We start from the raw sequence: 27,689 nt of genomic DNA on the forward strand, positions 1-27,689 counted from the left end.
CCTCGCTCCTCCCTCCACCCCTCCTCCCTCCATCCCTCCCTTCATCCATCCTTCCATCCCTCCTCCCTCCATCCCTCCTCCCTCCATCCCTCCTCCATCCCTTCATCCATCCCTCCTCCCTCCATCCCTCCTCTCTCCATCCCTTCCTCCTCCATCCCTCCATCCATCCCTCCTCCCCTCATCCATCCCTACATCCCTCCTTCCTCCATCCCTCCCTCCTCCATCCCTCCCTCCTCCCTTCATTCCTCCCTCCATCCCTCCCTCCTCTCTCCATCCCTCCTTCCTCCCTTCATTCCTCCTTTCTCCCTCCATCCCTCCTTCCCCCCATCCCTCCTCTGCTTCTTTCTTGGGCCAGAGCTATGTACCACCACTGTAGACTTACCTGTGGCCTAAGTGGACTGGCCCCCACCCTCCAGGGCAGAAGCCCAGCAGGGGAGACAGAGGTGGGGCAACCACACCTGAACCCCATTATTCACAGTTCTGACCTACAAAATCGCCACCGCCACCAAATCGGCCAGTACTGGACCCTAGTAGCTCCCACAGAGATAGTTAGGTCCTTCGAGCATCTGGTCACAACAGTGCCATCACCCAGTCAGCCAGTGCATGCGCCTGTTTTACGTGTGCTTCTGTTGTAAAGATGCGCTCGTCTTATTTGATAGATGTTGTTGATCCATTAACATTGAACTCGTGGCCCCCACGTGTAGAGCTCACGCCTGAATGAAGCTTAGCTAACACACATATGTTCTCGGTAAATCGTATCACAGCTGAGGAACACTACCCACCACTTCAACACTGTGACCAGAAGCCATTGTAAACAGCAAAATCACTAACAGAAGATGCACAAAAACGTGGCACTGAACAGACCACTACCTAGGTAGTCCTCTACAGCGGTGAGGCTGGCACCTTCTAGCTCCACCCGGTGGGAACGTGCTCACCTGTACATTTTTCACAGCTGTGCTGTCTGTGCATGGCTGAGAAGGCATCTTGACATTTTGTGCAGGTAGGGGAATTTGCAAAGCCAGGGTTTGAGCATGGTGAGCATGGCCTGTGGTCGCCCAGTTGGCCACTGGCTCGAGATGCGGGCAAGAAGTACAAGGTCCGCCCAGGACCCTGTGCCTGGCTGCCCATCCTGCCTGAAGGGCGCAGCACCTCAAGAGTGGGTGGTTTCCTCCTAGGAAGAGTCAGCGCTGGCCACTCTTGGAAACAGGGTCCCTGAGAGTCCCCGTGGCCCTGTCTCCAATGCCTCCTCCCCTCTCCTCCCTGGCAGCCATCAGCTTCCTCATAGAAACGGGCACGCTGCTCCACTTCCCAGACACCAGCCACGGCCTCCGGAACCTCTACTTCCTCGACCCCATCTGGCTGTCCGAGTGTCTGCAGAGGATCTTTAACATTAAGGGCTCCCGGTCGGTGGCCAAGAACGGGGTGATCCGGGCAGAGGACCTCAGGATGCTCCTGGTGGGGACCGGCTTCACGCAGCAGACCGAGGAGCAGTACTTCCAATTCCTGGCCAAGTTTGAGATCGCCCTGCCCGTCGCCAATGACAGGTGAGGCCGCAGATGGCGCTGGGAAGAGTTGGGGTCTGGGGCCACTGAGGGCATGAATGGGAATCCAGAGATCTGGGGTTAATCATCCCAGGATGAGCTCATGAATGGTCGTCCTCAGGGAGCGGATGGCACCTGGTGGTGACGCTGCATTGTCTGGAATAGAGACACAACAGGCCAGACCCCTACTGCCCACCCCTGTGTGCCAGGACCTCTATTCGCAGGCAGCTGGAAGAAACCTACTTGTGAAGGCTTAAGGAAGCATACAAACACACCACTAAAAATCATTTGGAGAGCTGGGCGTGGTGGCGTATGCCTGTAATCCCAGTACTTGGGAGGCTGAGACGGGAGGATCACAGGTTCAAGGATAGCCTCAGCGAGCAGTGAGACTCTCATCAACCTAGTGAGATCCTGTTTCCAAATAAGAGATTGCTAGGGTGTAGCTTGGAGAAAGAATGCCTCTGGGTTCAATCCCTAGTACCACACACCAAAAAATAATAATTGAGAGAGAGTTCGATGGCTCCGTGATATGGTGAATTAAAGACAGACCACTTGATAAGGTTGTACATGCTAATTATGCAGCCTGGCTTCAAAATTCAGCCGAGTATGATTACATCACTGGAGAAGCAGTGTCACCTACTCTGTGGTTCTAAGTATCCCCCTGGAGTGGCCCTTTGTCAAATAGAACTATACTGCACAGCAGCTAATCATTGCCTCTTTCTGTGAACTCTTCCTGGGTCCGTGACCTGCCCAGGAATTCCCAGTCCTAAACCACAGACACCACAGTCTCCCTCTTCCTCTCCTCCTTCCCTTCCTTCTCAAGCACCCTGCTCCTTCCCACATGCCACCCTTTGGTGACTCGGTGCTGGCTGCCGAGCCAGCCCATGGGCCCCGGCTGCCCTTCCTGTCCTCTGATGAGAGCAGTCAGATCCTTAGCCTCTGGACAAGCTTCTTGACACAGTGACCCCACCACCTTCCCGGCCTCCTGCTCTCCTCTAAGCTTGGCCTGAGCCATTGGGCCAGCCACCCTGCTCCTGTACCGTGCAGGAGTCCCCAAATTTCCCACAGGGACCACCCTCCAGAGCCTCAGGCCTGGGCTCCCAAGCTGTGGCCACCTGGAGGATACACCTGGCGCCAGGCATGGCTTGTCTGAGACTCCAGCCTTCTGTCCTCTGCTGACTGTGCTATCGGGCACATCCTCCACACTCCCTGCTTGAGAAGGGGCACTTCTGGGCCCACAATTCCTCTCTGCACCCCTGACCGTCACTTTTCACACTACCCTGCCATCCCCCAAGTTAGCACCTCCAGTGCCTGGCCCTCCTCCTGTGACACTCAGACCTGTGTCTCTCTTTAAAGTGAGGTGACGTTTGCAGGAGCCTCCTCTTACCCAAGGTTTCACTTTCCACAGTTTCAGTTACTCGTGGTCAACTGTGGTCTGACAATACTAAATGGAAAATTCCAGAAGTAAACAGTGCATTTGTTTCGAGTTGCAGAGCACTCTTAGCAGCATGATGGAATGTCTCACCCTCTTGCTCCAAATCCCCCAGGATGTGAACCATCCCATTGTCCACTGTATCCACACTGTATAGGCTACCCTCCCACTAGTCACTTCGCAGTCATCTCAGTTATCAGACCAACTGTTGTGTTCAGGTAATCCTTACTGTATTTACTTACTAGTGGCCCCAAAGCCACTATTTGAGCTTTGATACTAGCAGTTTTATAGCATTATGTTTTTATAATTGTTCTACTTTATTATTACCTATTATTCATCTCTTGCTATGCCTAATTGGCAAATTACATAAATATGCACATATAGGAAAAAACAGTAAATATAGGCTCGACAGTCTCATCAGCACTGGACTGGGGCCCTGGAACACATCTCCTGTGGATAAGAGGGGGACGACTGTGCTTACAGCGAAGTGCTCAGATCACTAATGTCCAAAACGTTGAGTACTGAGAAGCGCCATGGCTAGGTAACCAGCTCCTGGACCAAGTAGAGGACATTCCCATCACCGTGGAAACGTCCCCCACATATTCCTATTTCCTTATAGTCATCCTTGCTCCGATTTCTATCAAAAGAAAGGGAAGCTCTTGAACTTTGCGACGTTTCCCATCTTAGCACGGGCATAACCATGGCCCCGCGTGCGAAGCGAGTTCCAGCTCCTTGTGCCACGAGTTTTTGTGAGGTCAGGCACTTAGCGACGGTCTCTGGATCAATGCAGACACCCACGCTGGCTGCTCCTCCTCCTTTTCTGTGGTGCTGTGTGGGGAAATGTTCTAAGAATAAAGGATTCTGGCTTAAGGATTGAGAGCTCCTTGCTTGCTTTGGCAGAAGACTGCCTGTCTTGAGGGAACTGAAGACAGTGGCCTCGATGCCCCTTCCCTAGCTAAGCTCTCGCCTCCTCTTTTACGATACCTTTTTCTTGCTTTGCTCAGAGATGGAAGACCGCCTCCAGGTTCCTAAAGACAGCAACCTTAACTGTGCTTGCAAAACTGCCAGATAACAACTTATCTCCCGAAGCTTTCCTAACCCCATGCTCTACTCCTTAGCCAGAGACGATTAATGACTTGATGACCCGGCCTCAATTCTGTGAATCTGTAATAAAAGGAAGAGCTGGGATTTGTTCAGGGAGTTTGGCTTCCTCACCTTCTCCCCTCTTCGAGACCAGTAATAAAATCTCAAGAGCATTTATTTCATCGCTTCGTTCCGTGCCCTGCTGGTCCAGAGCCTGGCAGTGCTGGGGACTGAACCCAGGGGCGTTCTACCTCTGAACTACACAGTCGGCCATTTTTTAATTTTTAATTTTGAAACAGGGTCTCACTAAGTTGCTGAAGGCTGGTCTCGAATCTGCCATCCTCCGGTCTCTACCTCCCAAGTACTGGCATCACAGGGGCAGGCTGCCGTGCCTGGCTGGCTATTCATTCTGGAGCTGAGTCTTGACCTTCAGTTTGCGAACCCCTCCAGTCCCTTGGCAAACCTTCAGGGGACAGATAAGTCTCCTCAAAGTATATCTGCGTCTTTGCACGTGTGTACGTCTTGCCTGCAGAAACTCCTGCGCTCTCAGCAGACTCTGGGACAGGCCCCGGTCCCACCATCTGAGCTGTCTCGGTGGTGCAGCCTGAGCCAGCCCAGCTCCTCCGTACAGACACCGTGCCCTGCCCAGGTGTCATCCATTCCTGCTCAGCAAGCATATGAATCATTCTCTCTCGTCCTGCTCTGCTCGCTCCCTGCTCACCCCTGCGGACAGCCCTTCCTCACTCCTACTGGCTCCCCCGCAGGTACCTGGCCTCACCAGGGACCCCAACCCCTTTCAGATGTGGCTTCTGCGACCAGTCACGCTTTGCATCTCTTCCTTGGCCACGCTGGCTTTTAAGACATCCCTGCCTTCAAAACTGTCATGGGGCACCTGTTACATATGTGCACTGGGCCGTGTGCCAGGGGCCCTGGACGCGCATGTGCCCCCTCTCCTTGCCAGGCACACACCTCCGAGGAGAGAGAAAATCAAGAAGCCAGTTGCACGGGGCACAGCCAGCCAGCGGTCCCAGGAGAGACCCAGGCTGCACGTGACACAGGTCGTTGACACAGAAAGAAACGGTAGTAGGCACTGGTGATGGCCTCATGCCTGGGGGAAGGACGCCGAGCAGATGGATACATGGGGAACTGGCAGCACTCGGAGAAATAAGGCAGGATGCTAGAGGATAGGGGGTGGGTGGAAAGAGAGGGCTGTGCCGTGTGGTTGGAGTGTCCCTTCCCCTAAGACCGGAAATGGATGGGAAGGACCTAATGCCTCACCGCTGTGTCCACTGGGTCACCTGCACGGCCCCATCCATCCGTACTAGCCCCGCGGGCATCCTTCCCTCCCCGTGGCCACTCAAAATGCAGAGAAAGCAAGTGAGGGCTGGGCTGGCACCTGTGTGCTTGGGCCACGAGGCTGCCGTTCTTCAGAACCTATAAATATTGGCCCTCACGGTAGGCCAGGACCCACGAATGCTCAAGTCTCTTCCAAAAAAGGGCTGTTGTAGCTGAGACCGGAGGATCGCGGTTCGCGGACAGCCTCAGCTACTTAGTGACGCCCTTTGCAACTCAGTGAGACCCTGTTTCAAAATAAAGAATTAAAAATAGGGCTGAGGGTATAGCCAGGAGGTAGAATGGCCCTGGGTTCTATCCCCCCAGTACCTCAAAATTAAAAAAAGGCTAGTGTGTGCATAGAACCAATGTACACCCTCCTGTATACTTTAAGTAATCTCTAGCCGCCTTACAATATCTAATATAACAAAAACACTGTGTAAACAGTTGCTATATTGTATTGTTTAGGGAATAATTACATGAAGAATCTGTACACATCTAGTACAGACACCATTTTTTTTGTACTGGAAATTGAACCCAGGGGCATTCGACCACTGGGCCACACCCCAGCCCTTTTTATTTTCATAGTTTGAAACAGGGCCCAAGTTACTGAGGACCTCACTAAGTTGCTGAGGCTGGCCTCCAACCTACAGCCCTCCAGTCTCAGCACTTAAAATACTCATGATTATAAGTATAATAATACTTATAATAGGTACCGGGATTATAGGCGTGCGCCACCACACCTGGGTCCACAATGGTGTTTTTTTTTTTAATATTTTCTATCTGAGTAGAATTCATAGATAGAAAACCTGGGGAGGCAAGAGGCCCAACTGTGTAAAATTTTAGGGGAGTCTCTTCCAGAGTCGTCGAAAGACTGCAAGGGATGTATTTACCAGGGTTAGGAGAGCTGAAGGCAAAGGCTTGTTAAAAAAGAGTCTAGAGCCGGGCGTGGTGGCACAGGCTTGTAATCCCAGCATTCGGGAGGCTGAGACCAGAGGATCGCTGTTCACAGACAGCCTCAGCTACTTAGTGAGGCCCTCTGCAACTCAGTGAGACCCTGTTCCAAAATGAAGAATAAAAAAAAGTTGGGCAGGGGGTGTAGGTCGGAGTTCAAATGCCTCTGGGTTCCATCCCCAGACCCCCCCCACACACACACACACAAAGAGTCTAGATTCAGGCTGGGGTGGTGGCACACGCTTGTAATCCCAGCATTCATGAGGTGGAGAACAGAGGATCCCAGTTCATGGACAGATGGACAGCCTCAGCTACTTAGCGAGGCTCTTCGTAACTCAGTGAGACCCTGTTTCAAAAATGTAAAGAATAAAAAAAAAATCGGGCTGGGTGTGGAGAAGTAGACTGTCCCTGGGTTCCATCCCCAGTACCCCCCCCCAAAAAAAAGAAAAAAAGAGTCTAGGTTCTGCGCACCCAAGGAGCTGCCCACGACTGCCCTGCCTGTCGTCCCCTGCCGTGCCCCCGCCTGCTCCCTCAGCTCCACAGCATGGCCGAGGCTGACTTCAGGCACCCCTGGGGGGACCTCCCAGACCTCAGCTGCTTCAAAATGACAACAGCCAATGACACAGCATCTTCACGACGACCATAAATGTTCTCCTAAAACAGCCCCCTTTTGCACAAAACAACCGCATCTGACTTGTAAGGAGACTGTGTTGTCTCAACTGGCCAAGAACAATAAATAGCTTGGAAGACAAAAAGAGAAAGAAAGTCACTCTGACCCCAATATCTGCCTCGTCGGTCCGCAGAACCCTGCAGCTGTATTTGCTTTTCCCCCCGCCGACCACAGTGAATGCTGAGCGATTCCCCCAGCCGTGACCCAGTTTGCAGAGAACCAGCTCGGGTTTGCTGCGTCTGACATTTTTATGACCACAGATGTTTTCACATCTTCTCTTAGCGTCATTCTAGTCTCTCTCTCTTAGAAGCCTTGATAAATATCATCACTGTCCGTCCTCTTCATTTTCCTTAGAAGTCTTTATTCTCAGCCTAGAAACCATCTTCTCGATCAGTCATCCCAGTACTTGGGAGGCTGAGACAGGAGGATCCCAGGTTGGAGGACAGCCTCAGCAACTTAGGCCCTCAGCAACTAGTGAGACCCTTTTTATTTTTTAGTTTTTTATTTTGCAGTACTGAAGATTGAACCCAGGGACATTCTGCCTCCACAGTAAAACTTCAAAAAAAATTTTTTTTATATTTTTGAAACAAGGTCTCACTAAGTTGCAGAGGGCCTCACTAAATAGCTGAGGCTGACTACAAACCTGCCTCCCAAGTACTGGAATTACAAGCGTGCACCACCACACCTGGGCTAGTGAGACCGTTTTACAAAACAATAAAAATAAATAAAATAGGCTGGGGGTGTAGCTCAGAGGTACAAGGACCGTGGGATTCAAGCCCTAATACCACAAAATAAGCAAACCACCTTCTCTTTTTAAAAATAGAACCCCAGAGCCGGGCGTGGTGGCGCACGCTTGTAATCCCTGCGCTTAGAAGGCTGAGACAGGAGGATCGCACAGGTTCGAAGCCAGCCTCAGCTACTTAGTGAGGCTTTCAGCAACTTAGTGAGACCCTGTTTCTAAATAAAAATATTAAAAAGGTCTGGGAGTATAGCCTGGAGGTAGAAAGCCCCTGGGTTCCACCCCCAGTACCAATAAATAAATAAATAAATAAATAAATAAACAAACAAACAAATAAATAAATAAAATAGAACCCCAAAGTCCCTGCAAGGAGGGTACTTGGGCAGCAGGAACCACTTCGGCAGCCCCCCAGGCCAGGTTTCCTGCAAGTGCCCCAGGAACTTGGGCTGCGTTGGTCACCGGTCCCCTTGATATATTTCAGCTACCTTCTGCCACATCTCCTTCCATCCAAGCCTGGCCTGGACACCCACAGCATGCGGTACCCCACGGCCAACACCATCCAGCGGGTGTTTAAGATGAGCTTCGTTCCCGTCGGCTTCTGGCAAAGGTTTATAGCGCGGATGCTGATCAGCTTGGCCGAGATGGACCTGCAGGTAGCTGTGGGTCCCCCAGAGAGGGAGGCGTGCAGCGCACCCCCCGGGGAGGGAGAGTCCTGCTTCCCAGAGGGACCTGATCAAAGACCCTTCTCCTGCAGGGATGCCCCTGAGGTAGGACCAGGAGTCACAGACCCATGTGAACCATCCTGTGACTACCTCATCTGTGTCCACCCAGCGTCACGTGCAGAGCAGTATCACTAAATGTCAGCCCCCTCCAAATCATCTGGAATCTTGCTCCACAGGAACCCGGGTGCTGGGCCAAACTCTGTGTGGACTGGAGCCAAAAGTTGCATGTCTAACAATTTCCAAGTGATGGTCCATGACTTTTTTTTTTTTTTTCAGTACTGAGGATGGAACCCAGGGACATTCTACCTTTAAACTACACCACCAGCCCTATTTTTTTATTCTTTGTTTTGAAACAGGGTCTCACTAAGTTTCATTTCAGAGTGTCTCACATAAGTAGCTGAGGTGGCTGTAAACCTGCAGTCCTCTTGTCTCAGCCTCCTAAGTACTGGAATTACAAGCATGTGCCATCATGTCCAGTGGTCCATGACTTAAGAAAGTTGACGTTGTCATCCTGGCCAGATACTAGACTCACCCAGAGGGTTCTAAGAGACACAGAGCACTCGTATGAGAATCTTTGGGTATGAACCCAGTGCAGTGGTGCATGCCTGTGATCCTGGTACTTGTGATGCTGTGACAGGAGGATCACAAGTTCAAGGCCAGCCTCAGCAACTTAGCAAGACCCTGTTTCAGACTAAAAAGTGAAATAAGGCTGGGGTGTAGCCCAGAGGTAAAATGCCAAGGGTTCGATCCTCAGTACCAATAATAATTCTTGGGGGTGGACACCTAGGAAGTGGTCCTTTTGAGAGAACCAATTGAGACGTCCTGCTTCCTAGTGGGACCTGTTCAAAGACCCTTCTCTTGCAGGAATGCCCCTGAGGTAGGACCAGGAGTCACAGACCCGTTTGAGCCATCCTGCGAATACCACGTCTGTGTCCACCCAACTTAGACGGGCTCACTTGCAGAACAGTGGCGCTAAGTGTCAGCCAATTGAGCCGACTGGCGTCTCAGTCAGCTTCTGTGATTCCACCCTGCAGCTCCAGAACTCTGCCCTGAAGAACTTTCCCTTGGTCTGCTAACAATGAAAACTTAATCCAAGGATTTGGGTTCCCTGGGTTCAACAGAGATTGTGGAAAAGGGCCCGCCGTCAGCGAACATTAATTTCACACAAGACAGTAACTCAGAAGTACTAGTTGCCTGGGGCGGCGGTTCTCAGAGCGGGCTGCCCAGAGCAGCAGCCACAGCCTCGCCTGGGCACGTCAGAGGGATGCAGATTCTCAGGCCCCGACCCAGACCCACTGCCTCAGAAACTCCGCCACGGAGCCCAGCTCTCTAATTGGACAGGCCCTCCGGGGATCCTGGCACACTCTGCAGTTTCCAAACCCCTGACTTTTTTAATCCTTTTGACATTGATCCCCGCAGGAGTTTACTTTTGCCACATCCTAATTAGCGCGGCCTTATTGAATTATAACTTCTTGACTCAATGTGGCTATTCTTTGATCTTCTTTTCTTAAAATGGGAAGAAAAATAAATGCAGAAAACCTGAAAATCAATGGGAATGGTTGCAGGCCCTGTGTGCAGAGAGCAGAGTCGCTGGGAACACCAGGAGGGTGCGCTGCGGTGCCACCTGGCCCTCAAGGTCCCATCCTCTGCCCGCTCTTTGAACCCCGCGCCCCGCTGCCTTCTACGTGGGAGGTCACTGGCACCAGCCTCCTCTGTGGGAGGCTGAGCTCCCTAGTGGGGCCCAGCTGGGTGCAGGGGTAAGCGCCCTTTCCAGCATGGAGTCCCTTGAAATACAGACTGTGCCTGGGAAAGAGTTCAGTGGCATCCCTCATCAAAGGCATGCAAATTCACACAACAGGGTGCATGCCACTTTTTGCCCATCAAATTAGCAAAGAGCTGGACCCTGATACCCAGCCCCAGAGGCAGCGCCCCGCTGGCCAGGGTGTGTGAGGATCTCTTGTGATCAAAAGCCGGTTCCTCCAGATGCATCCAGGGCCTTCAGACCTTCAGTCCCTTTGACCAATAATCCCGCTGCCAAATATCTGAGCTAGGGAAGTCATTTAGAGCCAGAGACATCGCTGCTGCGATTCCATATTCACCATGGCATATTTGAAGAAGCAAAGGACTGGAACCAACCCAAATGTTCAGTAGAAGGGAATGGGCCAGGAAATTGCTCTGCTTCATTGCTTTAGGGGGGGAAAGTACATTTTAACTGAATATTTAATAACATGAGAAAAGTGATTCTTTTAAAAGGTACTTTATTTTTATTTTTTAATTTATTAGAGTGCTAAGGATTGAATTCAGGGCCTCCCACATGGTAGACAAACACTCTGCCACGGAGCCACATCTGTGCTCCAAAATATTATACAAAATAAGAAATACTACATAAACTCAGCTGTTTTTTAAAAAACATATGAGTAGATAGAAAAAAAATCCTGGAATCCTAGACACCAGCATGTTAATGATCTCTCTGCTTGGTGTTAAATTGGTGTTTTATTTTCTCTCTTACGTGTTTATGTCTTGTCCACATTTTCTAACATGGATTTTTACTTGTGAAGTCAGGGACAGAAACGTGTGTGTGTGTGTGTGTGTGTGTGTGTGTGTGTGTGTGTGTGTGTGTTAAGAAAGGCCTATTTCCAATCATTTGGAAAATCTGTCCCCAGGGAACCCTGGAGACCACCCCCCTAGTTGGGGCGTTTAACTTGGCGGCGTGGGAGGAGGGGTGGGAATCCGGGGGTGTTTTATGAAGATGAAGCCAGCCCCGGCCTCGCCTCCCCCGGGCTCTGCACAGGACCAGCACCGGCCTGGAATACTTAAGCAGGGTCTTTTCTGTCTTTCAGCTCTTTGAAAACAGGAAGAATACTAAAAGCAGGAACCGAAAAGTCACCATTTACAGTTTTACAGGAAATCAGAGAAATCGCTGTAGCACGTTTAGAGTGAAAAGAAATCAGACCATCTATTGGCAGGAAGGGCTCCTGGTCACCTTTGACGGGGGCTACCTCAGGTAGGAACGTCGTCGCCTGACCGGGTCAGCGGGAGCCGGGCGAGGACCCGGCGACAGCCAAACACGCCGCCTCGTCGCTGGGAGCCCGGGATTCCGCACCTGAGACGGGCTCTCCTGGAGGCTCACTAGCAGGGCAAGACCCCCCTCGTGACCATCCCGAGGGTCCCCTCTCCACACTTCCCACTCTCCCTTGATGGATATGGCGGCCACAGCCCGGGACTTAGAGGAAGGGACAGGCTCTAATCTCAGCCTCCAGCGCCTCCCACACTCGGGTGGGACCAGCCACCTCCTTGCTCCAAGAGAAAAAGCCAGGCCCCGGGGGCCATGTGGGCCCCCCCCCCGCCCCGACCCCACACTGTGACCTAACTAGATACCTTCCCCATTGCTGTCTTTTTGTGAAAGACAAAGAGAGAGAGAAAGCCAGCTCTGTCAATTTCCTGAGTGATCAGCACACAAGATTATTTAATATTTACAGTGAATTTTTCAAAGGAATCTTGAGCTCTGGGAGGGGTGACTAGGGGAGGGCCTAACCTTGGGGCATTCTCTGGGCCTGAAGCTTCCCTATTAATGGCCCCACTTAAAGCTCGCCGTCCAGGACGGCGGCTCAGAGCGAAGGGATGTGTCCCAGGTCACGCCCGAGGGTCACATCCAGCCCCGAGCATCCCTCGTTACGGCCACTTCGCTGTGCTGGGGACGAGGACGGCAGGTCCACACACACAAGTGCATACACACAGAGGAGTTCCCGACGGTCCTGCAGGGCAGGGGCGCCCTCCAAGTCCCTGGGAGTGGGGTCCACTCCTGGAAGCCAGGGGCCACCCCAGGGCCCCCTCAGCAGGGGTGCAACTGGCTTCTTTTTGTTTCTGGGTTGCAGTGTGGAATCCTCCGATGTGAACTGGAAGAAGAAAAAGAGTGGGGGGATTAAAATCATCTGCCAGTCAGAAGTGAGGGACTTCTCCGCAATGGCTTTCATCACGGATCACATCAACTCCTTGATCGATCAGTGGTTTCCTGGTAAGAGAATGTTCCCGAACCAAGCTTCTGCTCATGCCGTTATTATTATCATTATCATTATTGTTATTATTATTACTATTATTATTATTTTGGTGGTACTGAGAGTTGAGCCCAGGGGCATTCTACCTTTAAGCTGCACCCCCAGCCCTATTTTATTTTATTTGAAAACAAGATCTCGCCAGGTCACTGAGAGTCTCACTACTTGCTGGGGCTGTCCTTAAACCTGCAATCCTCCTGTCTCAGCCTCCCAGGTACTGGGATTAGAGGCATGTGCCATCAAACCAGGCTTTCATGTTTATATTTCTCTGGGGTTGCTTCTTTGGGGTAAACAGAAATCCCACTGGGATTCAGCCCAAGAAAAACAGTCTGGGGTCTTAGCCCCGTGGTAAGAGTCCTAGGCATACGGGGGTCCAGCTCTGAGCTTGGGCACGGAAGGCCGTGGAGAAGATGCTGACCAGACCCCCAGGTGAGTGTGCCAAGACAGGGCGTGGCCTCCTGCTGTGTGTGAGGAGAGATGCCTCTGGGTCCCACTCATGGCCCAAAGACACACTCCGCGTGAGACTCAGGGACAGCTTGTTTATACAGAGAAAAGAGAGGGGCTGAAATTCGGGGGAGCGCGTAGAGGAGATCTACCCCTGCTGCCGGGGCGGGGAGGGCAGGGGTAGCCATAACCCCCTCTCCTTCCTCCCCCACACGGCCAGCAAGACACCCATAGGGCCTGCCTCAAACCCTTTGAATTCATTTCTTCAAGAGTTCACCCAAAGAAAACACTTTTTGAAGTGCATTCGTGGAGATCCTATGTTCTGTCACCAGGGTGGAGCCAGCCCCCCAGGGCGGCGTGAGGGGGGTAGTAATTGGGGTCAGGGTGGGGGAGGAGTGGGGCCAGCCCTCCCTCCACCTCTGAAATCCAGAGCTGAGCAGTGGTTTGGGGTTCCCAACACGGCCACCTGCCTGCTCAGACAAGTCCGCAGCCCCGCGCCTCCTCCATCCCAGGACAGGTCAGGAATGCTCCGAGAAGTGGCCGGATGCGCGCTGCATCTGCCTGGTCCCCTTCAGGGCTGGGGTCCCTCAGGGGCTGGTGGGCATGTTGAGGTAAGCCCTCGGCTCAGGATCTGCGGGGTCCTTGGCTAACGTGACGGAAAAGAATTTCAGCACGCGCCAGTCAGTCATGGACAGAGGTTTATTGGGGAAAAGGGAAGAAATTCAGGAGAGAATGCGGCCACCTCAAGATGAGGAGGCATTTTGGGGAGTTCAGGGTTCTCTTCTTATAGAGGACTTTCATGAGGGTGGGCTAGAGGAGGCCTGTGAGGATGAGCTCAGTCTGGTGGTCCCCAAGGTGGTTTCTGGTGGTCTGGTCAGCTTTAGGGTGGGATGACCTCAGTCCAGTCATCCCAAGGTGCTTCCTGGTGGCCTGGTGGTCTGCCCAGCCTTAGGGGCCTCAGGTTGATTGGGGTCCTCATTAGCTGATTGACGGATAAGCTGGAGTGTCCTAAATTATAGGTTTCTCGAAATACCGTATCTGTCTTGTTATCAATGCACAGGCGATTCTAGTTTCTTTTAGTTAACTCGAGGATCTACGGGTTTCCCAGGAATTTGGGAGAGTCAGGCCTGGGGAAGAGAACTGGTTTGTGGACTAGACGCTGAAGCACTTCAGCTCCAGGATCTTATATTAAAGTTCTATTTTACTTTTCCTTCCTGCCTCCGTCCTACCTACTTATTTCTTCTATCCTACATCAGGCAAGGTAACGAGCATACAGGGAAAACCGGATTAGCTAGGGGCTCTCAGAGAAGGCTGGCTGGTGTGTGGGTGTGGTGATGGGGGCTCTTGGCACCCACAGGGTCCCGGGGCCCGTGTCAACACTTTGGACACTTGGCACCTCCTCCTCAGCCCCTCCCCAATCAGGTATTGGGGGATTTGAGAGGTGAGCCCATTAGACAGTCACCTGAGACAGAAAGAACTCAGTCCAGCACCTGAGCCGAGGTATCCTGGAGCCAGCACCCCAACCAGTGATAAGAGCCTGCCGGCAAGATGCCCATGAATAGCCGGGTGTGGTGGTGCACGCTTATAATCCCCACACTTGGGAGGCGAAGACAGGAGAATCGCACAGGTTTGAAGCCAGCCTCGCTGGCTTGAGAGACCGTTTCCGGATAAAAATATAAAATAGGTCTGGGAGTATAGCAAAAAGATACCCATGGATGTCGGATGTATCCTGAAAGTTCTAGACACCCATCCCTGACCCTTCCTAATGCCTCCACAGGGCACTCGGAGGCAGTTTCTTTGCCCCTCCTATCAGAGGCGCACAGAAAAAGCCATGTCCCCTGCTTGGGACACATGTCCAGGACTATTGTCTTCTATCTGCTATCACATGTATTCATTTTCCCCCTCCCTGTGGGCTCTTCTAGAAAGCCCCATAGGAATTGCGAGCCTGTTTCTAACTTTAAGAACAGCTCCTTATGCTAGCTAGCTGGGGTGGGCTGTTGGGGGCTCAGATCCATGCATGTGGGGCTCCCCCGCACCCCTCCTCTGGGGGCCTTCCCAGGCTTCATGGTCACAAGGCTCAGAGTCCAGACCACCAGGCAGCCCTCAGGCAGGTCCTTACCTACACTCAATGGACACCTTTCAAGACCAATAATCATGGTTTCCAAAAAGGCCCCTCGAGGATGGTCCTCGGTGTGCGGCTGTCCCCGGGGTCTGGCAAGGGCAGACAGACCGCGCTGTGAAGGCCCACCTGGCCCGAGGCTGCAGGGACGCCATCCCATCCGCTGCCACCCACCTGAGTGTCCTTCCCTGTCCCCATGTAGCCCTGACGGCCACCGAAAGTGACGGGACACCCCTCATGGAACAGTACGTCCCCTGCCCCATCTGTGAGACATCCTGGGCGCAGCACACAGACCCCAGTGAGAAATCGGACGGCGAGCAGTATTTTGACATGGAGGACTGCGTGCTGACGGCCATCGAGCGCGACTTTATCTCCTGCCCCAGACACCCCGATGTCCCCGTGCCACTCCAGGAGCTGGTCCCTGAGCTGTTCATGACTGACTTCCCGGCCAGGTAAGCTCCCAGGCCTCCCAAGCACGGGTCGTGGGCTGTGCTCCTCACCTATCAATCAAGAACAGACACCTCCCCCAGGTCACTGCGTGGTGGCCTGACATTGGGGTGGCCACAGCTGTCCAGCCATTGCTTTTCTGATTCCATAGAGCAAGTCCCTCAGCCTACATTCACTGGGTATCGACGCTGAGAAATAAATATTGCAAGGCTCAGCTAATTAATGAGAATTCTAAAAACTCTGTGGGTACTTAATTTGGCACCTCCATAAAAATGGTGACCGGGTGTGGTGGTGCACGCTTGTCATCCCAGCATTTGGGAGGCTGGGATGAGAGTTTGTAGAATTGAGTTTCTGAAGCATGCTTTTGGGTGAGTCTATGAAGTGAAGGAGGGGTTTGGGTGGAATTCAATAGTAGAGCCTGTCTCTGGCATGCACAAGGCCCTGGGTTCTGTCCCCAGCACCAAAAAGAATAACATAAATAAATGAACAAACAAACAAACAAAGGAGATTTTCCCTATACTGGATGAATACACACACACACACACACACACACACACATTTTTGGGGTGTCACTGAGTATTGAACCCAGGGGCACTGTACTTTTGAGCTCTACCTGCAGCCCTCGTTTTTTATTTTGAGGCAGGGTCTCACCAAGTTGCCGAGGGTGCAACTATATTGCTGAGGCCAGCCTCCAACCTTTGAGCCTTTTATCTCAGCCTCCCAGGTAGTGGGATTACGGGTGTGCGCCACCACGCCCGGCTCCTCATTCCTAGGTCTTTAACATGAAGATTCTCAGTTCTCAGAGGTCACATGCAATTTTGTATACATAGGTGTCCAATCGTTTTTAGGGAGGTGCCAGATTAGGCTCCCCCAAAGTGTTAGAATTTTTTTTGTGTGCTACTGGGGACGGAACCCAGGGGTATTCTCCCTCTGAGCTATACCCCAGCCCAATTTTTTTATTCTTTATTTTGAAACAGGGTCTCACCGAGTTGTAAAGAGCCCCACTAAATAGCAGAGGCTGTCCACAAACCCGGATCCTCCTATCTCAGGCTCCCAAATGCTGGGATTACAAGCCTGCACCACCACGTCCCTCCGGGTATTAGAATTTTTGTGTCCTTACTGAACCTTGCTACATTTATGTTTCACTTTAACCCCACTTGAATGTGGGCTGTGGGATTGACTCTGAGGAACTCAGAAGGCCAGATCTGGCTGTTCCTATTGATTTAGATCCAATCTTGGGCCATAACACAGTTCTGAAATGAAGTTACCTGGCAGAAAGTTGAACAACCTAGCCTTGAATGATCAGGATTCACAGTCCTGCAGAGATCCTCTGGACTCCAGCTGGGCCCAACCATGGCCCCAAAATGTCACTCACGCCCCAGCGTGGAGTTTGGCAGGCAAAGCTGTGCACCATGGCACTTACAGAAACCTACACTTAGCCGGGCGTGGTGGCGCACACTTGTAATCCCAGCATTCGGGAGGCTGAGACCGGAGGACCACGGTTCGTGGTCAGCCTCAGCTACTTAGTGAGGCCCTCTGCAACTTAGTGAGACCCTGTTTCAAAACAGAGAATACACAATAGGGCAGGGGGTGTAGCTCAGAGGTTGAATGCCCCTGGATTCCATCCCTAGACCCACACACAAAAAACCCTACACTTGCCAGGTGAGATACCACATACTTGTAATCCCACTGCTTGGGAGGCTGAGACAAGAGGATTGCAGGTTGAGAACAGCCGTAGCTACTTAACAAGACCCTCAGCAACTTATGGAGACCCTACTTCAAAATGTAAAAAAGGACTGAAGGTGTAACTTGGAGGTAGAATGCCCCAGGCTCAATCTTCAGTACCAATTAATAATTAAGCAGAGAAGCAATCTCTCCGTTGATAAATACAGTGTGTCTGAGGATGTCAGCCATCAAAGTGGCTAATCCAGAAGAAAATATCCACAGGGACCGTGTCCCTTGTCCACCAACTCCAGAGGCTTTGCCCTGAGCCGGGCATCACCAGCCTCACTCAGACCCACTCCATGGAGGTGGAGACCGAGGCTCGGCAAGGCTGCACCAGCCAGCCAGGTTTGCCCGCTGGCAGGTGGCAGTTCCTGGGATAGCTCAGAGTGGTCCAGCTTCCTGCATGGCTTCAGCCGGTGACCCTCCGTCCCGGGGCCGTGGCGGGGCTGACCCCAGTGCTGTGCCCGCAGGCTCTTCCTGGAGAACCGTGAGCTGGAACACAGAGAAGACGAGCAGAGCGTCCTGGGCCAAGGCGGTAGCGGCACCGTCATCTACCGGGCCCGGTACCAGGGCCGGCCGGTGGCCGTCAAGCGATTCCAGATCAAGAAATTCAAGAACTTGGCTAATGTCCCCGCAGGTAATGGGCCTGAGTGCAGAACGGTTTGGGTTTTTTTTCCTTTTTTCAGATTTGTGCTTCCTCTGTGCAAACTCTGTGCCGCTTCCGGGCAGTCTGGGGCCACACATACAGGGTGGCAGAGGCTAGGAGGGCAGGCAGGGCCTGTGTGGGCCCCAGGGCAGCTCAGCCGTATGCCTGGCAGGCAGAGAACAGCCTGAAAGGTCAAGGCAAATGTGGCCTGGAGGCTGCTCTTGGAGACCCGTTACCCTCCTGCCTAGACCCTCCCTGGAACAGGGGCTGTCCTTGCTATTTCTAGCTGTCTCTGCCAGGCACAGGTGGGTGGCAGCCTGGCCTCGGGCCGACCCCCGGCCTGCAGGACCCCTCCGAGCCCTCTCCCTACAGGTAGGAAGGCGAGCACTCGAGATGGATGGGGTGGGATGCTTCGCCCCCACCCTGGTGAGGAAAGGCGCCCCCTCTTGCCCACACAAGGGCAGCATGCTCAGCCCATACATCAAACTCAGGCCAGGGATGTTCTTCACCCGCCGAGAGGGAACATCACCATCTACGCTCTAACAGAATACCGCACACTGGGTCGAGACAACAGATATTTACTTGGCTTATGGAGGTGGGAGAACCAAGCGCCTGGCCCTGCTTGTGGTGAGGGCCTGTGTGCTCTGATGTCCCAGGGCCGAAGGGGGAAGGGGTGGAAGCTAGAAGGGGGCCGGGCTCATTTTTATAACGAGTCCACACCCGTGCTAGCAACCCACTCCTGAGCCAATCACGCTGGATCGCCAGTCACTAGGACGGACCAGGCCCCTTTGCTCAGGCCCCACTTCCCTGCGCTGTGGCGTGGGATGAAGTTTTAACACGTGGACCTCGGGGGACCCCAAAGTCCACACCATGGTGCCATGTAGTGAGCAGCCAGCAGGTGCTGGGGAGGCCCCCCACTCCAGACAACTGAAGGTCACATACTCAACACCCTCCTTTGGGATAAGTTGTCCTTATCACCATAAAGCTAATTTATAGTCATGGTAGAAAAGTGAGAATCCTAGGAAAATATAAAGAAAATAGATCAGCAAGGATGAGAGAAATTTACAGTTGTCTGAAGAGAATGTGACTCTCTGCACAGAAGGTCTGACAGACTTGGTTGACAACTATCAGAGCCAGTAAGAGTTTCCTGAAAGCCAGGCGTGGTGGCGCATACCTGTAATCCCAGTACTTGGGAGGCTGAGACAGGAGGATCGCAGCTTTGCGGTCAGCCCCAACACCTTGTAGTGAGGCCCTTCACAACTTAGTGAGGCTGTGCTTCAAAATAAAAAATAAAATAGGGCTGGGGGTGTAGCTCAGAGGTAGAATGCCCCTGGGTGTTCAATCCCCAGTACTGAAAAAAAAAAAAAGAATTTCCTGAAATTGCCAGATGTGAGCAGAACTTCAGAATTCAGAAGTGTTCCTGTACACAGCAATGACCTGCTAGAAAATATCCTCCACAACAGCGACAGAAACCATCCAGGAAGTACGGAACCATGGCGCAAGCCTGTAATCCCCGTACTTGGGAGGCTGAGACAAGGGGATCGCAGGTTTGAGGCCAGCCTCAGCAACTTAGCAAGACCCTTGGCAACTTAGTGAGAACCTATTTCAAAATAAAAAATAAAAAGGACCAGGGGTGTAGCTTGAAGACAGAATGCCTCTGGGTTCAACCTCCAGTTCAAAATAACAGTAGTCACATGGTATTAAGGAATAACCAGCGAACCACTCTGTTGAACTCCTATCTGAATCCCAACAGAGTGTGTCTGTGTATAATGTGACTAACTATAAAACGCACGTATAATGAGGGGGAAAAATACAAGAGCTGAGAAAAGCCTGCAGTGAAAAGCACAGGGCAGCGGACAGCACCGCCAGCGTCCGGACGTGCGGTCCACGGCGCTGGGCGGTGTCCCGGGCGAGCGTGGGCTCCTAGGGCGGGCGCGGGGAAGGGCAGCAGCAGAGGCGGCCTCGCGGCTCGGAGGAGAAAGGCTCTATGTATGTTAAAATGGGGCGGATCTGGAGAAGATCTCAGGCCATAGTAAAAAATTCTCAGTGGACCCCCCATGGAAAACAAAACCTTTACACCTAGGAACTGATGACCAGTGCCCCATGGACCCATCCCAACCCGCGGCTTTACCGCCAAGCTTTTCCTGCTGTTTGAACTTTCACGTCCAACAATTCCCCATAGTTGTTTTGTTTTGAGTTTTGTTTGTTTGTTTGTTTTGCAATACTGGGGATGGAACCCAGGGGCATTCTACCTCCAAGCTATGCTTCCAGCCCTATTTTTTATTCTTTATTTTAATACAGGGTCTTACTAACTCGCAAAGGCCCTCACTAAGTAGCTGAGGCTGGCCATGAACCTGTGATCCTCCTGTCTCAGCCTCCTAAATACTGGGATGACAAGCGTGCGCCACCACCCTTGGCTCTGATTTTAAAATCTGCCCATCGCGAGCAAGTACAGGGCTGCGCGCCTGTCATCCCGATACTTGGGAGGCTGAGATAGGAGGATTGCAGGATTGAGGACAGCCTGAGCATCTTTGCCAGATCCTGTTTCAAATAAAAAGAGCTGGGGGTGTAGCTCAGAGCTAGAATGCTCCTGGGTTCAATCTCCAGTACCACAAAAAATGAAAGTAAAATCTGATCTTAGAGGAGGAGCAGAAACAGGACAGGAGAGGGACAGACAGGACCTGCAGGCCCCTGTCGAGTGGCCCCCAAACCAGCTGATAGAGTGTGAGCCGCTCACAGCCTGGGAGGCAGGGTCTCTTGGGGGGATGACCTTCAAGGGTGCTGGAAGGCCACAGCGCGGGCTTGCAGTCACCTACCATGGCTTAGATATTTTTCTTCTGTTGGAGATGGCAATGAAAAGCCACTGGCCAGGGACAGTTTCTCTTGGGCTGATGAGAAAGAAGCGGTGTGTTCCAGGTAAAAAATTAAAAATTTAACTCAAAGTCCTATACTTAAGAGTGACTTTTTTTTTCTAGAGTAAAAAGGTAAGCAAAGTAATATGTGAGTTATAGAGCATAAATTATCATAGAGTTAGCGAAATTCTAGTCCATTAAATTAATATTATCATGTGAGTAGACAGAATTAGGGATGTTAAAGAGTTTAATGGCAGTATTTAAATTATATTAAAATTTATAAATAAGAAGCCGAGCTTGGTGGTGCACACTTGGAATCCCAGAATTTGGGAGACTGAGACAGGAGGACTGCAGTTAGTGAGGCCCTTTGCAACTCAGTGAGACCTTGTTTCCAGATAAAGAATAAAAAATAGGTCTGGGAGTATAGCTCAGAGCAGAAAGTCCCTGGTTTCCATCCCCAGTACCACAAAAAAAATTATAAATAAACTTAATACACTACTATTTATTTAAAAATTAAAATATATTTTATGAAAAATTATGATAATAATTTAGGTTAATAATTTTATTTGTAATATATTTATAATAGTAGGAACACATATGCATGGAATTTTGAAGACAAATAAGATAAAAATGTATTTGTATGCATTGGAAAACTTCTTGTTTTCTGCATGGGATGATTAGAATTATTTTATGTTCTCTGGGCGTGGTGACACATGCTTATAATCCTAGCTTTTGGGAGGCTGAGACAGGAGGATCATCATTTGCGGACAGCCTCAGCTACTTAGTGAGGCCCTTTGCAACTCAGTGAGACCCTATTTCAAAATAAAGAATTAAAAATAGGGCTAGGAGTGTAGCTCAGAGGTAGAATGCCCCTGGATTCCATCCCCAGTATCACAAAAATAAACAAATAAATAAATAAATAGGGCTGAGGGTGTAGCTAGGTAGTAGAACGCCCCTGGGTTTCATCCCCAGTACCGCCCCCCAAAAATGAATTATTTTATTTCCAACGAGCATGGATATATTAACACCTGGAATATTAATATGAGGATGTATATTATTGAATGGCTAGGACACCATTATCAGGCATATGTTAACACTGATAGCTAGTATTCTGGGGGTTACTATGACGACTACTTGGTGAGGACCAGCAGCGACCTAAGCCTGGACTCCCCGGGGACCGAGAGGGCGGGGCCTCAGTCCCGTCTGGACATCTCCTGAGCGACACCCGGGGCATGCAAAAGATTGAGAGACCTTTGGGACTGAAAGGTGGCTGGCAACAGGGCAGGTGAGGGTGCTGAGAGCCCTCGCTGGGTGATGGGCGGGGACACGCGGCCATCCTCCCTGGACAGGGCTTCATTGGGTGCTCAGGGACTGCCAAGACTGACAGGGCCACTCTGAGCCCTGGCGAAGGGAGGAGCTTGGTGTCAGCCCATGGTGCCACTCTTTGGGGCCATATCCTGGGCGGCAGTGTTGCAATCCCTCATACAACCTGTGTCTTACAGTCTAAACCTCTGCCCACCTAACCCCTCGCGGCCCTAGCTCTGTGTGTGGCTCCTGGGGCCAGTCCTGGGGCCAGTGGGGCAACCTATGTCCGCACCCCCGTCCTCCCTGGGTGGCTGACGGCTGTGCTCCCCCGTAGACACCATGCTGAGGCACCTGCGGGCCACGGACGCCATGAAGAACTTCTCGGAGTTCCGGCAGGAGGCCAGCATGCTGCATGCACTGCAGCATCCCTGCATCGTCTCCCTCATCGGCATCAGCATCCACCCGCTCTGCTTCGCCCTGGAGCTCGCCCCGCTGAGCAGCCTCAACACCGTGCTGTCCGAGAACGCCAAGGGTGCGGGCCGCTCAGGGGGCGCGCGGGGCAGACCTCAGGAAAGCCGTGGGCCCCGGGCCCCCCCTGCCTGACCCTTGGTCTTGGGTGTGCAACTAGAGCCCTGGTGGCCTCTGAAAACTCAGGTCCAAACACTGGATGAGAGCTCTGGGACACCGCAGAAGCTCGAACCTTGGAATCGGAGTCAGGTTCCAAGTCCTGCTTCCATGCCTAACCTAGGCAGCTGCTGACTTTGTTTGCCCATCAAAGAGGAATAAAAATAGTCCCCACTGTGGAGGCACTGGGCCTCAAATGAGGCAGCCCAGGCAGTCCCCGGGGACGGCACCTGGAGCCTCAGCCCAGGAGCTACATAAATAAGTCACTCCTCTCCCTCAAGGTACCACGCTGCCCGCCATTGTTAAGACTGAAACCCAGGGCTCAGTTGTCTCTTAGCCTATTCTTTAGAGAAAGTTAAAAGGTAATGAATGTGTAACTAAACTCCAAAGAGCTGCCAGAGGAAGGGAGGCAGGCATATTCTCACTGAGGAGGAAATGCTATTAAAATCAATCTTTTCTCCCTTGGTGAAAAAGAATTTTTTTTTTTTAATGAAGTTCTTAGATCCACAGTTCACCTTTTGACGGTGGGCCACCCTGCTGCACAAACCTGGCTTGTGACAAATTCTGGGCATTTTGAATCCTCCCCCTTTAGTAAAACCACCAGCAATTCCAGGCATGAGATTCCGCTAGAGGAGCTCTACTGACGAGCATTTTTATCCTAAGCACCATTTCTCTTAAGGTTATCCTCTGTCTGCAGAGCATACAATATTGAGGGGTGTGTTAGTCAGCTTCCCATCACTGTGACAAAATACCTGAGGCAAAAACTTTTAAGGAAAAAAGAGTTTTGGCTCATGAGTTAGAGGTTCCAGTCCATGGTTACTTGGCCCATTGCTTTGTCCTTGCTGGCATGGTAAATCATGGTGGAAATGTGACAGAGAAGGCAGATCACCTCGTGGCATCTGGGAAGTAAAAGAAAGAAAGGAAAAGTCTAGGATCCCAATATCTCCTACAAGGGCACGCCCCAATGACCTAACATCCTCACGCTAGGCTCCACCTCTTAAAGGGGCCACCACTTCCTAATAGCACCATAGACTGGGGACCAAGGCTTTAACACATGGGCCTTTGGGAGACAAACTATAACAGGGGAAAAGTGGAAGACAGCTATTATTGTGCCAATTTGATTTGATGGAAATTTTGATAAATTTGAAAGTCATTATTCTTTTCTTTGCCAGATTCTTCCTTTATGCCTCTGGGACACATGCTTACCCAAAAAATAGCCTACCAGATCGCCTCGGGCCTGGCCTACCTGCACAAGAAGAACATCATCTTCTGCGACCTGAAGTCGGACAACATTCTGGTGTGGTCCCTGGACGTCAAGGAGCACATCAACATCAAGCTGTCCGACTACGGGATCTCACGGCAGTCCTTCCACGAGGGTGCGCTGGGCGTGGAGGGCACCCCTGGCTACCAGGCCCCCGAGATCAGGCCTCGCATCGTATATGACGAGAAGGTACCTGCCCAGCCCGCTGCCGTCCCCAGCCCACACCCACAGGGCTGGGACCCAGGTCCCATCTGAAGCTGGCCAGGCAGGCCTGGTGGCGCCTGGGGCTTCCGAGCTCTAATGGTGTTTGACTTGCACCTATCCTGCTGTCCATCCTCCTGTCCATCCATCCATCCATCCATCCTCCCATCCATCCATTCATCCATCCTCCCATCTATCTATCCATCCTCCCATCCATCCATTCTCCCATCCATCCTCCCATCCATCTATCCATCCTCCCACCCATTCATCCATCCATCCATCCTCCCATCTATCCATCCGTTCATCCTCCCATTTATCCATCCTCCCATCCATCCTCCCATCCATCCATCCATCCATTCTCCCATCCATCCATCCATCCATCCATCCATCCATCCATCCTCCATCCATCCTCCCATCCATCCTCCCATCCATCCATCCTCCCATACTCCATCCATACTCCCATCCATCTCCCACCTCCCACCCCAGCCTGTCTGTCTGTCTGTCTTTCTTTTTCTCTCCCCTCCACTCAGTTGGGGAGCTTCTGGTTTGGTTCCAAAGGACTCAGGGGCATCTTGTCTGTCTGTGTGTGACAAGACAACTTCTTAGCTTCAGAATTTTTAAACCTCAATCCATAGATATGGTACAGGCTATAAACAGAACAAAGTGTCTGCGAAAGAAGTAGGTCTTGATTGGGGTGACATTTGATTTATAAAATGGAGACAAAAGACCAGCCTTGCAGGGTGCTCTTAAAAAGCAAATAGAAGCCGGGCGTGGTGGCGCATGCTTGTAATCTCAGCATTCGGAAGGCTGAGACCAGAGGTTCATGGTTCGCAGACAACCTCAGCTACTTAGTGAGGCCCTCCACAAATTAGTGAGATCCTGTTTCAAAATAAGAATAAAAAATAGGGCAGAGGGTATAGCTCAGAGGTCGAATGCCCCCTGGGTTCCATTCCCAGACCTGCAAAATATAAATATTTATATATAAAGCAAATAGAGCCAGGCATGGTGGCATACACTTGTTATCCCAGCATTCGGGAGGCTGAGATAGGAGGATCATGGTTTGTGGCCAGCCTCAGCTACTTAGTGAGGCTCTTTGCAACTCAGTGAGACCCTGTTTCAAAATAAAGAACTAAAAAAATAGCCGGGCGTGTTGGCGCACACTTGTAATCCCCACGCTTGGGAGGCAGAGACAGGAGGATCGCGCAGGTTCGAAGCCAGCCGCGCGCGCTGGTTTAGGAGACCCTGTTTCCAAATAAAAATGTACAAATAGGTCTGGGAGTATATCCCAGAGGTAGAAGGGCTTCCAGGAACCCCAGTACCACCAAAAAATAAAATAAAATAAAATAAAAAAATAGGGCTGGGAGTGTAGCTCAGAGGTAGAATGCCCCTGGGTTCCATACCCAGTATTGCAAAAGAAAATAAATAAATAAAAATTAAAAATAAAAAGCAAATAGAATAAAGATAGCAGTGGCCTCTGACCCTTGGTGCTGGCCACCAGGTACTGGACAAGTCAAACGCCAAGGCGGAAGAGGGTGAATTCTGGCAGGCCAAGTGTGGCCTCCCTGGGCCACTGCACAGCCAGCCTGGGTTTAGAGGATGCTGAGCGTTTTTCTTCCCAGATAGCTGTTAGCAGCCATGAGAAGGCGCACAGGCGACTTGAAATCATCTTACAACATGTGTGTTGCATCTGGTGCCAAACTTGGAAATTAATCACCCACATTGAATTCCCCTCATCTTTAATGTCTTGGCATCCAGTGACTTTCAGATGGGTCATTGAGTAGCTGCTTTGAGAACAACCTAAGCATATTTGAGTTCACTCAGCACCTGTGGCCATTACCCAAGATAGACAAGGCAAACCTGAGCCACAGAAATAAGAGCTTCTTAGTAGCAGGCAACTCAGACACAGTGTTCACCTTACACCTAAGACTGTAGTAGAAACATTCCCATTAAAAAGATTCTAGACGCCAGCCGTGGTGGGCACGCTTGTCATCCCCGCGCTTGGGAGGCGGAGACAGGAGGATCACTCTCGTTCGAAGCCAGCCTTGCTGGCTTAGGAGACCCTGTTTCCAAATAAAAATATAAAATAGGTCTGGGAGTGTATTCCGGAGGTAGAAGGGCTTCCAGGAACCCCAGAACCACCAAAAAAAAAAAAAAAAAAGTTTCAAGTCAGGCCAGGTGCGGTGCCATACAATTGTAATCCCTGCATTTGGGAGGCTGAGACAGGAGGATCGTAGTTTGCTCACAGCCTCAGCTACTTAGTGAGGCCCTTTGCAACTCAGATTCTTTTTCAAAATAAAGAATAAAAAAATAGGGCTGGGGGTGTAGCTTGGAGGTAGAATGCCCCTGGGTTCCATCCCCAGTACTGAAAAAAAAAAAGTTTCAAGCCTATCTGGGTCATTCTCCTGCTAAAAGTTATTGCTCAGCCCTAAAGGGAGCCTGTGTTGCCCTTTCCTTTCTGGACCTTTTTTTGAAAGTGACAATGAGAGGACACACGTTGCAACCAGGAGACACTCTTCCTTCTTATGAGTTGAACACAAAGACCCTGAAGTGCCCCCGCCTGTTAAGCTGAGAGCCTTGGCATTCTTGTAGTCCTTCATAAAGGCCTGGTGATTAGCAAGTGCTCAGTGGGTGGGTGGGAGGATGGATGGATGGGTGGATGGATGGATGGATGGATGGATGGATGGGAGGTTGGGAGGATGGGTGGAGGGGTGGGATGGATGGTTGGATGAATGGATGGGAGAATGGATGGATAGGAGGATGGATGATGGATGGATGGATGGGAGGTTGGGAGGGTGGATGGAGGGGCGGGATGGATGGATGGATGGGATGGATGGATGGATGGATGAATGGATGGGAGGATGGATGGATGGGAGAATGGATGGGAGGTTGGGTGGATGGATGGGGGGTGGGATGGATGGATGAATGGATGCATGGGAGGATGGATGGATGGATGGATGGATGGATGGATGGATGGGAGGATGAATGGATAGATGGGAGAATGGATGGGTGGTAGGATGGATGGATGGATGGATGGGAGGATGGAGGGATGGATGAGTGGATGGGTAGAAAGATGGATGGATGGGAGGATGGATGGATGGGAGGATGGATGATGGATGGATGGATGGGAGGTTGGGAGGATAGATGGAGGGGTGGGATGGATGGATGGATGAATGGGTGGGTGGGAGGATGAATGGATGGATGGGAGGATGGATGATGGATGGATGAATGGGAGGATGAATGGAGGGGTGGGATGGATGGCAGGATAGGTGCATGGATAGATGGAAGAGAGGGGTGATGAATAAATGGACAGTAGGATGGACAGTTAAATGAGTAGATATGTAGAAAAAGCAAAGTATGAGAAAATGAATAAATAAATAGAGAAAAGGACAGGTGTTCAGATAGATGAGTGGATGCATGGATGGGTGGGTGGATGAGAAAATAAGTAATTACTTCAGGGTCTTTGTGTTCAACTCATAAAAACGAAGAGTGTCTCCTGGTTGCAACGTGTGTCCTCTCATTGTCATTTTCAAAAAAAAAAAG

The 27,689-nt window shown here is 51.3% G+C and overlaps 1 protein-coding gene across 1 annotated transcript in view; it reads left to right on the forward strand.

The window, feature by feature from the left end:
- The window catches only part of LRRK1 (leucine rich repeat kinase 1), a gene marked incomplete at its 3' end in the record, with an annotated part of 142,276 nt that overhangs the window by 97,764 nt on the left and 16,823 nt on the right, over positions 1–27,689 (forward strand). Inside the window, exons 19-26 of the mRNA XM_080693037.1 lie at positions 1,268–1,544; positions 8,233–8,404; positions 11,314–11,477; positions 12,349–12,488; positions 15,291–15,540; positions 17,731–17,897; positions 22,398–22,595; positions 23,860–24,137. Of these exons, the coding sequence (XP_080549163.1) occupies positions 1,268–1,544; positions 8,233–8,404; positions 11,314–11,477; positions 12,349–12,488; positions 15,291–15,540; positions 17,731–17,897; positions 22,398–22,595; positions 23,860–24,137 (1,646 nt within the window). The remainder of the gene's footprint in view (positions 1–1,267; positions 1,545–8,232; positions 8,405–11,313; positions 11,478–12,348; positions 12,489–15,290; positions 15,541–17,730; positions 17,898–22,397; positions 22,596–23,859; positions 24,138–27,689) is intronic.

Source organism: Muscardinus avellanarius, assembly GCF_963383645.1.
Source record: "Muscardinus avellanarius genome assembly, chromosome: 3".
In the NCBI taxonomy this organism is placed as follows: Eukaryota; Metazoa; Chordata; class Mammalia; order Rodentia; family Gliridae; genus Muscardinus; species Muscardinus avellanarius.